A 12,263-nucleotide genomic window follows, 5' to 3' on the forward strand; every position below is an offset into this window, starting at 1 on the left:
CTCCTTGCTCGCACACACTTTTTCAGTTCTGCCGACCAATTTTCTATCGGATTGAGGTCAGGGCTTTGTGATGGCCACTCCAATACCTTGACTTTGTTGTCCTTAAGCCATTTTGCCACAACTTTGGAGGTATGTTTAGGGTCATTGTCCATTAGGAAGACCCATATGTGACCAAGCTTTAACTTCTTGGCTGATATCTTGAGATGTTGCTTCAATATATCCACATAATTTTCCTTCCTCATGATGCCAAGTCCCAGTGCACCAGTCTCTCCTGCAGCAAAGCACATCCACAACATGATGCTGCCACCCCCAAGCTTCAAGGTTGGGATGGTGTTCTTCGGCTTGCAAGCCTCACCCTTTTTCTCCAAACATAACGATGGTCATTATGGCTGAACAGTTCAAGACCAGAGGACATTTCTCCAAAAAATAAGATCTTTGTCCCCATGTGCACTACTGTACTGTAGTCTGGCTTTTTTATGGTGGTTCTGGAGCAGTGGCTTCTTCCTTGCTGAGCAGCCTTTCAGGTTATGTTGATATAGGACTCATTTTACTGTGGATATAGATACTTATCTACCTGTTTCCTCCAGCATCTTCACAAGGTCCTTTGCTGTTGTTCTGGGATTGATTTGCACTTTTCGCACCAAACTATGTAAATTTCTAGGAGACAGAATGCGTCTCCTTCCTGAGTGATATGATGGCTGCATGGTCCCATGGTGGTTATACTTGCATACTATTGTTTGTACAGATGAGCTTGGTACTGTCAGGCATTTGGAAATTGCTCCCAAGGATGAACCAGACTTGTGGAGGTCCACAATTTTTTTTCTGAGGTCTTGGCTGATTTATTTTGATTTTCCCATGATGTCAAATAAAAAGGCACTGAGTTGAAGCTAGGCCTTAAAATACATCCATAGGTATATCTCCAATTAGCCTATCAGAAGCCAATTGACTAAAGGCTTGACATCATTTTCTGGAATTTTCCAAGCTGCTTAAAGGCACAGTTAACTTGGTATATGTAAACTTCTGACCCACTGTAATTGTGATATGGTCAATTAAAAGCAAAACAATTTGTCTGTAAATAACTGTTGGAAAAATTACTCATGTCAAAGTAGATGTCCTAAACGACTTGCCAAAACTACAGTTTGCTAATATGAAATATGTGGAGTTGTTAAAAAAATGAGTTTTAATTACTTCAACCTAAGTGTATGTAAACATCTGACTTCAACTGTACATCAACCATATCACTAAATGAGCTTACATACTACTGCTTTAAGCAAGCACTGTTACCTCATAGCCTGTGGCCTCCAGTACCCCATCACTTCCTTTAGAGCTCATTTTTTCAATGACTCTTGCTTTCAGTCCATCCTTCACAAAGCCAATATCAGACAGGAGCTCTGCAAACTGCCTTTTAAGACATGCTATTTCCTGAGAAAACATGTACAAAACAGAAAAGTTCTCCAAGTATGCCAAAAAGATGGACAACTACACTGAGCCAATCAGAGACCAGGCTTACCTGTAAGCCCCGGATTGAAAGGAAGTTCTCTCTGCAATACTGATAGCCAGCCTTAGAGCCATTCTGTGCTGCGTTACACCAACCCTGAAAAAACACACAACACAACAGCACAGGTAATAGCTCCGCAAGTCTTCATGACTGTACTAAACAGCACATTTCAAAACTTGTATGTCTACTAACCTTGTATGCCTGAAGCAAGGCCAAATGGTCACTGTTAGCCAGAGAGAAACTTAACTTCTTCTCATTGGCTTCCTCTCTTTTATCCCATGGAGACACCTGTGAGGGCGGCCACCAAGAGAACATTGATCTCACAGTATTAGCTAGACCAGCAGTTTTCAAAGTGTGAAAAAATATTTGTAATTTATTTATTTAAACTTTTTTGGCACATACTTGATCTAATTTTTTATTTACATATTTATTTTGCATGTAGTAAAAAGGTGTCTTTTACATTTATCAGAGGGGAGTCCTACTCTCTAAGACTTTGATAATTGCTGTCTTAGGCCAAAATATTGTCTTCTTGTATATTACTTGTGTTTTGTGACTTACGAATGGGCTCTTGAAGGCCAGGCTGGCAGCGATGGTGAGGGCAGGCTCGAGGCACCGGAAGATGGCTCCCAGCAGCATGAGTTTACCGATGCGGACGTCCACGGGCAGACAGGCCAGATGCCAACCCAGTGGAGTCAGAGACTCCTCATCCGTCAGAGCGCCCAGCGCACACAGGCGCTGTTTAGCTGCCTCCAGACTGCCCTCTGCGGGAGGCTCAATCAGCTGAGAGAAAACGGAGTTCAGAGGACGCTCTGCAAACACCTCCAATACTTTAACCCTGAGAAAGAAGAGCAGAAATGAGGTCAAGCTCAAGAATTCTGTCATCATACATTCATCCTCATGTCATCCCAAACCCGTATGTTGTTATTTTTGTCTGTAGAACACCACAAAGGAGAATTTTTATTTTGAAGTGTTTGTGTTGTTTTGACCAAGTAGCTCTGACGTTATGACGAGCTTCTCACTCCAGTCGCTATGTAACAAAGTGATTATTAAACCACAAAAGGCTGCTATTTAAATAAATAAATATGTACTCTATTTGTACCTTGCACTACAAAGTGAATTTGTTCGCTACAAATGTTCACTGTCATCTGCTACAAACAGAGCGCTCGATGCACATGACAGTGTTTTTTCCTGTATGTTTTTTAAAGTGGAGCTTTAAAAGGTACGTGGAGCATCTTTAGACATTCACAAGTGCTCACGTTTGCAGTGCGCCGCTCATGCAAACTATATACAGTGCATCCGGAAAGTATTCACAGCGCTTCACTTTTTCCACATTTTGTTATGTTACAGCCTTATTCCAAAATGGATTAAATTCATTATTTTCCTCAAAATTCTACAAACAATACCCCATAATGACAACGTGAAAGAAGTTTGTTTGAAATCTTTGCAAATTTATTAAAAATTAAAAAACGAAAAAAAAAAAAAAAATAATAATCACATGTACATAAGTATTCACAGCCTTTGCTCAATAGTTTGTTGAAGCACCTTTGGCACCAATTACAGCCTCAAGTCTTTTTGAGTATGATGCTACAAGCTTGGCACACCTATTTTTGGGCAGTTTCTCCCATTCTTCTTTGCAGGACCTCTCAAGCTCCATCAGGTTGGATGGGGAGCGTCGGTGCACAGCGATTTTCAGATCTCTCCAGAGATGTTCAATCGGGTTCAAGTCTGGGCTCTGGCTGGGCCACTCAAGGACATTCACAGAGTTGTCCCAGAGCCACCCCTTTGTTATCTTGGCTGTGTGCTTAGGGTCGTTATCCTGTTGGAAGATGAACCTTCGCCCCAGCCTGAGGTCCAGAGCGCTCTGGAGCAGGTTTTCATCAAGGATGTCTCTGTACATTGCTGCATTCATCTTTCCCTCGATCCTGACTAGTCTCCTAGTTCCTGCCGCTGAAAAACATCCCCACAGCATGATGCTGCCACCACCATGCTTCACTGTAGGGATGGTATTGGCCAGGTGATGAGCGGTGCCTGGTTTCTTCCAGACATGACGCTTGCCATTCAGGCCAAAGAGTTCAATCTTTGTTTCTCATGGTCAGAGTCCTTCAGGTGCCTTTTACTGAGGAGTGGCTTCCGTCTGGCCACTCTACCATACAGGCCTGATTGGTGGAGTGCTACAGAGATGGTTGTTCTTCTGAAAGTTTCTCCTCTCTCCACAGAGGAACGCTGGAGCTCTGTCAGAGTGACCATCGGGTTCTTGGTCACCTCCCTGACTAAGGCTCTTCTCCCCCGATCGCTAAGTTTGGCCAGGTGGCCAGCTCTAGGAAGAGTCCTGGTGGTTCCAAACGTCTTCCATTTACGGATGATGGAGGCCACTGTGCTCATTGGGACCTTCAATGCTGCAGAACTTTTTCTGTACCCTTCCCCAGATCTGTGCCTCGATACAATCCTGTCTCAGAGGTCTACAGACAATTCCTTGGACTTCATGGCTTGGTTTGTGCTCTGACATGCACTGTTAACTGTGGGACCTTATATAGACAGGTGTGTGCCTTCCCAAATCATGTCCAATCAACTGAATTTACCACAGGTGGACTCAAATCAAGTTGTAGAAACATCTCAAGGATGATCAGTGGAAACAGGATGCACCTAAGCTCAATTTTGAGTGTCATGATAAAGGCTGTGAATACTTATGTACATGTGATTTTTTTTTCATTTTTTATTTTTAATAAATTTGCAAAGATTTCAAACAAACTTCTTTCACGTTGTCATTATGGGGTATTGTTTGTAGAATTTTGAGGAAAATAATGAATTTAATCCATTTTGAAATAAGGCTGTAACATAAAAAAATGTGGAAAAAGTGAAGCGCTGTGAATACTTTACGGATGCACTGTATTTATATAATTAAATTGTAGCTTTTGCGGTAAAATAATCGCACTAGGACATAACGTGATTTTAATTTGTGCGCTAAATGTTTACATAAGGACATTCGTTCCTCAGATGGTATCGGTTTTTGGTATCGGATCATTTATGGATGAGTACTATTGCTAGTACATGAATGTGGTATCTGACCCGATTCCAATACCAGAATCGGTATCGGGACATCCCTAGATAGAATACCATTACCTTAACAAATTAAACTTAAATATACAACCATATGAAGTTGCATCCCCAAAAAATGCAAGCACTGTTAATGCAATGCGTTTATTTTCAATTAGTGCAATTCAGCTTGTATTGTTTAAGACATTTGTCATTAAAATAATATCCATATTTAAGGAAATAGAAGGCAGCCGCCTAAATGACACCTTTAAGACTCAGCAGAAGCCTCAGTCAGCCGGTTGGTTCGGCAGTGAACTAAACCAATGCACAAGCGGTTAACAGTACAGGCCAAGGAGGTACAGTCATCACCTATTGCTTTTCAGGACTACAGGGTAAACAATTTCAGGTTGATGACTCTAAGGTTACTTTTAAAACATGATTGCGTTGCTGATAATGAAAGTAATTATGTTACGTTATAATTCTGTATGGAGAGTCAAGAGTAAATTACTTTTGCATTAAAGAGTGCCATTTTCACACCTTCAGTTCCATGAGAGCACGCACTCTCTCACTCGCTCTCTCACACACATTGTAAATCCACATAGACACAAAGATTGTTAAAAGGAAAATTGATCTGCTTGGTTTAAGTTGAGATTTTTCTTGTTTTATCTGTCAAATGATGAACAACATTTGGAATTATCCGTCTATACAGAAATACTCAAACCAACCCGTCTGGCACTAACAATCATGCCACGGTCGAAATCACTGAGATAAAATTTTATTCCCCATTATGATGGTTGATGTGAACATTATTGAAGCTCCTGACCCATATCTGAATGATTTTATGCATTGTACTGCTGCCACACAACTGGCTGATTAGATAATCGCATGAATAAGTAGGTGTACAGGTGTTCCTAATAAAGTGCTCAGTGAGTGTATACAGGTGCATCTCAATAAATTAGAATGTCGTGGAAAATTCATTTATTTCAGTAATTCAACTCAAACTGTGAAACTCGTGTATTAAATAAATTCAATGCACACAGACTGAAGTAGTTTAAGTCTTTGGTTCTTTTAATTGTGATGATTTTGGCTCACATTTAACAAAAACCCACCAATTCACTATCTCAAAAAATTAGAATATGGTGACATGCCAATCAGCTAATCAACTCAAAACACCTGCAAAGGTTTCCTGAGCCTTCAAAATCGTCTTTCAGTTTGGTTCACTAGGCTACACAATCATGGGGAAGATTGCTGATCTGACAGTTGTCCAGAAAACAATCATTGACACCCTTCACAAGGAGGGTAAGCCACAAACATTCATTGCCAAAGAAGCTGGCTGTTCACAGAGTGCTGTATCCAAGCATGTTAACAGAAGGTTGAGTGGAAGGAAAAAGTGTGGAAGAAAAAGATGCACAACCAACCAAGAGAACCGCAGCCTTATGAGGATTGACAAGCAAAATCGATTCAAGAATTTGGGTGAACTTCACAAGGAATGGACTGAGGCTGGGGTCAAGGCATCAAGAGCCACCACACACAGACGTGTCAAGGAATTTGGCTACAGTTGTCGTATTCCTCTTGTTAAGCCACTCCTGAACCACAGACAACGTCAGAGGCGTCTTACCTGGGCTAAGGAGAAGAAGAACTGGACTGTTGCCCAGTGGTCCAAAGTCCTCTTTTCAGATGAGAGCAAGTTTTGTATTTCATTTGGAAACCAAGGTCCTAGAGTCTGGAGGAAGGGTGGAGAAGCTCATAGCCCAAGTTGCTTGAAGTCCAGTGTTAAGTTTCCACAGTCTGTGATGATTTGGGGTGCAATGTCATCTGCTGGTGTTGGTCCAATGTGTTTTTTGAAAACCAAAGTCACTGCACCCATTTACCAAGAAATTTTGGAGCACTTCATGCTTCCTTCTGCTGACCAGCTTTTTAAAGATGCTGATTTCATTTTCCAGCAGGATTTGGCACCTGCCCACACTGCCAAAAGCACCAAAAGTTGGTTAAATGACCATGGTGTTGGTGTGCTTGACTGGCCAGCAAACTCACCAGACCTGAACCCCATAGAGAATCTATGGGGTATTGTCAAGAGGAAAATGAGAAACAAGAGACCAAAAAATGCAGATGAGCTGAAGGCCACTGTCAAAGAAACCTGGGCTTCCATACCACCTCAGCAGTGCCACAAACTGATCACCTCCATGCCACGCCGAATTGAGGCAGTAATTAAAGCAAAAGGAGCCCCTACCAAGTATTGAGTACATATACAGTAAATGAACATACTTTCCAGAAGGCCAACAATTCACTAAAAATGTTTTTTTTATTGGTCTTATGATGTATTCTAATTTTTTGAGATAGTGAATTGGTGGGTTTTTGTTAAATGTGAGCCAAAATCATCACAATTAAAAGAACCAAAGACTTAAACTACTTCAGTCTGTGTGCATTGAATTTATTTAATACATGAGTTTCACAATTTGAATTGAATTACTGAAATAAATGAACTTTTCCACGACATTCTAATTTATTGAGATGCACCTGTATATACAAATAAATATTTTTATGATTTGTTGGGCTTTTTTATGAATTTATTATAATTTATTGCTCTGGAGAACACAGTACATACAAACTACATTTATTTATTTAAAATTTTGGGAGTTTAATAAGCACACTGGGTCATGTAGCGAACTGCTTATACGGAGGTGAGAACTACCATCAAAAATACACAGAAAATACAAAATAAAAGCTCAATTTAAATGGACCGTGAAATGGTGAAAAAAGCAAACATATTTTACTACTGTAAAGTAATGTAATGTTTACTGTAATTAAATAAGAAGAACAACGTATTAAAGAAATATCTCACATCTGTGATGTTCTGTTGTGCAGCACTTAATTTGACAAAAATATCTCCAATCTTGTTTCAAATGCAAGGATTTTGTAAAAGCAATTTGATAAAAAAATAATGCCATGTTATGTTAAAAATAAATGAATTTAAATAATTCTATTTTATGTGAATAAAGTTTTAATTAATAATTTTGACGATATTTTTTTTTAAGCTGTCGAATACGGAAATTCAGAAAAAATAACCATACAACAACCACAACAGACATCATAACCTCTTGTGTATTTTTGCTTAAATATTACACCCGTTGGGCAAATGTCCTGGAAAACTGTGCCTTGAAAAGAGTGGGAACCCTGATTAACTCATCATTATAATAATAGAATAGCTAATATTAATGTATTTATGATGGCTTTGTGATGTTTACCCAAGCTTTGAACCTGAAGGCTAATTTTATTCTACATAATATCCTTTAGCGATATTTAGAGAAGCTAGTTAGCGCTAGCTGTCTAATCTGTCAAATCTAACACAACAATTTGCCGGGTTTCTGCGACCACTTATTGCGTATGTGTTGCAATATTTGTAAACAATATTATTGGTCTATTGACAGAAGTTAAATTTTTGGGTGAAATATTCCTTTAAAATAAACCACACAATCATTTAAAATAACCAGATATTTGTTGGTTACCTCAGACAGAGCTGCTCTAGAGGAACTCTCTGGATCTCAGGCAGCTGTTGTTGGCTCAGGTGGTGCGTGAAGCTGTGGCTCGTGAACAGATGAAAGCAGACGCCTGATGCCACACGACCAGCACGACCTTTCCTCTGAAGAGCATTTGCACGAGACACCCACACATCCTCTAGACTTTCCATACTGCGACTGGCATCATACCTGACACACACATACACAAGCACATATGACAATACAGCCTGTTTCTGTTTACTGTTTCTTTAAACGAAAACAGTTCACTGATATCCAGAAAAAATACCAACATCTAAATTTAACTACATTAACTTTTAAGCAAAACAGCAGCAATATGCAGTGTCTACAACCTCTTCTCTTTCATCCTGCCTGAGTCTATGACATACACCACATCGTCAATGGTGACTGAAGTCTCAGCAATGTTGGTGGAGATGATGATTTTGGTAACACCATTAGGTGGACGGGTAAAGAGCGCCTGCTGTTCCTCGTTTGAGAGAGACGAGTGGAGCGGATACACTACACACCTAAAATTACACACAAACAGAACAAAATATTATATCATACCAAGGATTGGGATATGTTTAAAGGCTGTAGGCTATTGTAAAGACAATTTTGGGATAATTTGTTAATGCACATCACCAGTGTTTTCTACAGGATTATGCTTTTGCTTAACAATCACAAATTCTATTTTTCCAATGTATTTTATGTTTTTTTTTAATGGTTAAAATACCACTTATTACAGCAAAACTATGATACACTTTTTGCAGATATGCATCTTTAACCAAATGTTGAACAACCAGACTAATTTGGAACCCGTTTCCACCTAGTATTACGATGTGTCTCGGGTGATCCAATCACATGTGGTCAGGTGAGATACATCACTGTTTACACCTGGTCACTTCAATGCTTCTCCTGTGACCACTTGTGTTCAGATTTGGAGGGGAGGGTCTCTGTTTCATGATGACATACATCAATCACTACGTCAGTGTGTTACTGCATGATAATAAAGAGCAACAAAGTCAGTAAAGACAAAGAAAGGGTGAAAAAAACGGCGTGCTGTTTCTCCCAGTTGGAGTTGAAATTTAATCTAATCACAAACACAATGTCAAGCAGAATTATCTGTTATTTTAGTGGATTACCTGTATTAAAGGAGCTTCAGGTGTTCGTGCTTGTCATTTGTGTTGATATCAGAAACAATAAAGATGATCCATGAAGCTCTCCGCTTTTTTTAATTTTCCGATCGGACGGTTATTTCTTTTAAAGCCGCTCGTAACCAGCAAACTTTAAACTCTTGTTTTAGCACAGCGGTTGATATGACAGATGAGGGGTGGTGCTTCGCTGCTCCCAGGACGCATACAGGACGAATTAGCGTTCACCTTAAATGTCAGTATTTGTTTTTTGTGATCCGATCACACAACGTTTTAGACCCCTTTTATATTTGTATTTTGGGCTGACCACATGTGATCGGATCACCCGAAACGCATCCTAATACCAGGTGGAAACTGGGTCTTAGACTAATTTAAGTTCCACTAACCTTTTTGAAATATTGTAAATTGCATTTTTGTAATACATTTTGAAGAAATTGTATTGTAAAAATTGTGTTTTTAAAACACTCGGTCCTCAAGCTCATTTCAAGTAAAAAATAATAGACTGGGATTTATTGAGGATTGAGCTGTTTGACCGATTCAGGCCGATGACTTTGGTGTTTCGAATCACATTGATTCGCCAATCAGTGCGACTGATTCATATAAAAAAAATTACAAATTGCACCAATCGAGCAAGATTGCAAATAGGACCGCACATTGTGCTGTATTTTAATTATTGCTGGTCAGTCAGTGGTACAATGGAAGCTGTATGTGAATATCTATTGTTAATATATTATTTCACAGTGACCAGTCTTTATCTCGTCCAAGCTCTGCATTTTTTTGGGGGCCGTGGCGCTTCAGATTCAGCAGCAGAACGGTGCCTGAATAGAGGTGCAGGAAACACTGTGACACACACTGTACCTGTCAGCTCTTCTGTTGTTGAACATCCTGTTAGACTGTAGCTGCTCATATAATTGCTTTATTTCAGCTAGTCCCGGCAGGAAGACCAAAACAGCACCTGTGGAAAAACACAAAACACAGTTCATCACATTTGTTTTGTACTTTCAAATGGTGCATTTATTTTATGTTTAAAAAATCGTTTTAAAATTAAATTATTGTGTTCTTTACCTGGTGGGTAGCTGTGGTCCCCATCTACAATCCATTCCAGCAGACTCTCTATCAGATCCATGTTGATTTTTTCAAGGTCCAATGCAGCCAGCGTTTTCACAACAAATTTTGAGCAATCTTATTAAGAAGGGACGTACAAAGACATATTTCATTTCAAAAATGTCAAATTATAAAACTGATAGTTACGACTGATTAGTCAATACAGTTTCCAGTCATGCTAAAATACATGTTACAGTGACAGCTATAATAGCTACTGTGTATATCACTGTGCAGCACCTTATGTTATTGATTACTAGCATAAAGTTGAATTTGATTGATAAAATAACATTTAATGAAAATGTTTATTTATGTAGTAACATCTTTATAAAAGTAAGTTCGAGTCATATACAGCTAAAGGGGTGTGTGACTATATTCACATACCTTTCATACCTTATTGCTTAATTTCAAAGACACAAGATAAAGAATGGATTTAACAAGCAGTTTTGATTAAGGCTCTTTTTATGAGTGTCACTTCAGGCAGAAATTAGCATAGTTTGGCACTGTTTCCCAAGATAAAAAAAAAAAAAAAAAACAGAATAAAAAATGTCTGGTGTTCTTACTGGAATATCTGGCTGTGAGCTCATGTAGACTGAGCTGCTGGTCTGGCACTGAGTCTTTGACTGAAGCCTTTTTCGTGAAGGAGCTGAATGACAAGCGCCCACTCTCACCTTCATCATAGTCTTCAACAGGAGCTCGTCCCTTTCCTGCCCTGCCACTCTGGCTATCTGGACCATTTTGCTTTGTGGAACGCCGGTACGGACTTCCATCCTCAAGTACATACCTTTACAACAAATAAATAAAACATGTTATGATGTAACTATTGGATTTCTATTATTGTGGGAAAAATATATTTGGAAAAAGTTGTAGACTACCAGTATTCTCATAAAATATATAGTGCTTATAGTACCTGGTCTTAGCAATGGCGTCTTCAAGGAAGAACTGCTCCACTGGGAAGGTATGACCTTTTATATGAACATAAAGAAAAAAATGAAATGGTGCACATTTAAACTACTAATAAGAGGCACCGTATGTTTTTGAGTGAGTGTCTGGGATGGCGTGGAGTCCACCTGGTATATGGATACTGGGGCAGTTGTTGAAGTACTGGGAGAAGAGCTCCGCATTCAGTGTCGCACTCATCAGAATTATTTTCAGATCTGACCTTTTCATAATCAGATCCTTCAGAAACAGCAACAAGAAGTCACTATGAGACAGATTGTGTTACTGTCAGAGTCATGGTGTATGCGATAGTGTTGTATGGATTTGTGCTTTTTACAAACCTCTCTTCTGTACGTTCATGAACCTCATCCACAATCACATGTGTGATTCCACTGAGCTCAGCATCACCTTCTAACCTCCGCAATAGCACACCAGTGGTGCAGAACAGCAGCCTGGTGCTAGATGACTGAATACAAGAAAACATACACAATAACATTAGGTGCCCTCTGATAACTGGATTGTGTGAATTAGTGGCAGGGCAGGGCAATATAGGTCAAGCATTATATCTTCAAAATTTTCCATCCTTGTTCTGAAAGACAATCTTTATGATTATTATATAAATTTATAATAATATAAAATATTTCAAATACATTACATTACTGTGGCAGACAAGTAAAGCATTGATTAGGCAATAAAAAATAATTAAAAAAAGGCCTGTCAACAGGTTGGCCTGTGAACTCACGCATGACAGACACACAACCAATGGGTCGAAGGAACATGCCAATGCGCTAGCTTCACAGGAGCACTCGGGTAAATTCAGCCATTTGTCAATGCCTGACTGGAAGCAATCTTTTATAGTTAAAAATACTATAAAATAGTATTTATAGTTTTATAGTTATTTGCTTTAAAAGACATTAATGTCACCGCTGGAGATAGGATGGATTACTTTTATGCTGACTATCTGTGCTTTTTGGACCTACAAATATCTAATCACCATCCACTCCCATTATAAGGACCTGCTGAGCC

At 39.2% G+C, this 12,263-nt stretch overlaps 1 protein-coding gene across 3 annotated transcripts in view; it reads right to left on the minus strand.

Moving 5' to 3' along the window:
* Positions 1–12,263, minus strand: part of LOC127412166 (putative ATP-dependent RNA helicase DHX57) — a 33,605-nt gene that overhangs the window by 11,399 nt on the left and 9,943 nt on the right. For all 3 annotated transcript variants that reach the window (XM_051648310.1, XM_051648311.1, XM_051648312.1), the window contains 12 exons: positions 11,579–11,703; positions 11,369–11,502; positions 11,209–11,263; positions 10,862–11,082; positions 10,263–10,379; positions 10,056–10,152; positions 8,400–8,573; positions 8,038–8,238; positions 2,057–2,333; positions 1,691–1,786; positions 1,511–1,594; positions 1,285–1,422 (listed from right to left, as the gene is read on the minus strand). In XM_051648310.1, the coding sequence (XP_051504270.1) occupies positions 1,285–1,422; positions 1,511–1,594; positions 1,691–1,786; positions 2,057–2,333; positions 8,038–8,238; positions 8,400–8,573; positions 10,056–10,152; positions 10,263–10,379; positions 10,862–11,082; positions 11,209–11,263; positions 11,369–11,502; positions 11,579–11,703 (1,719 nt within the window). The remainder of the gene's footprint in view (positions 1–1,284; positions 1,423–1,510; positions 1,595–1,690; positions 1,787–2,056; positions 2,334–8,037; positions 8,239–8,399; positions 8,574–10,055; positions 10,153–10,262; positions 10,380–10,861; positions 11,083–11,208; positions 11,264–11,368; positions 11,503–11,578; positions 11,704–12,263) is intronic.

Source organism: Myxocyprinus asiaticus, chromosome 21 (genome assembly GCF_019703515.2).
Source record: "Myxocyprinus asiaticus isolate MX2 ecotype Aquarium Trade chromosome 21, UBuf_Myxa_2, whole genome shotgun sequence".
NCBI classification, from domain to species: Eukaryota; Metazoa; Chordata; class Actinopteri; order Cypriniformes; family Catostomidae; genus Myxocyprinus; species Myxocyprinus asiaticus.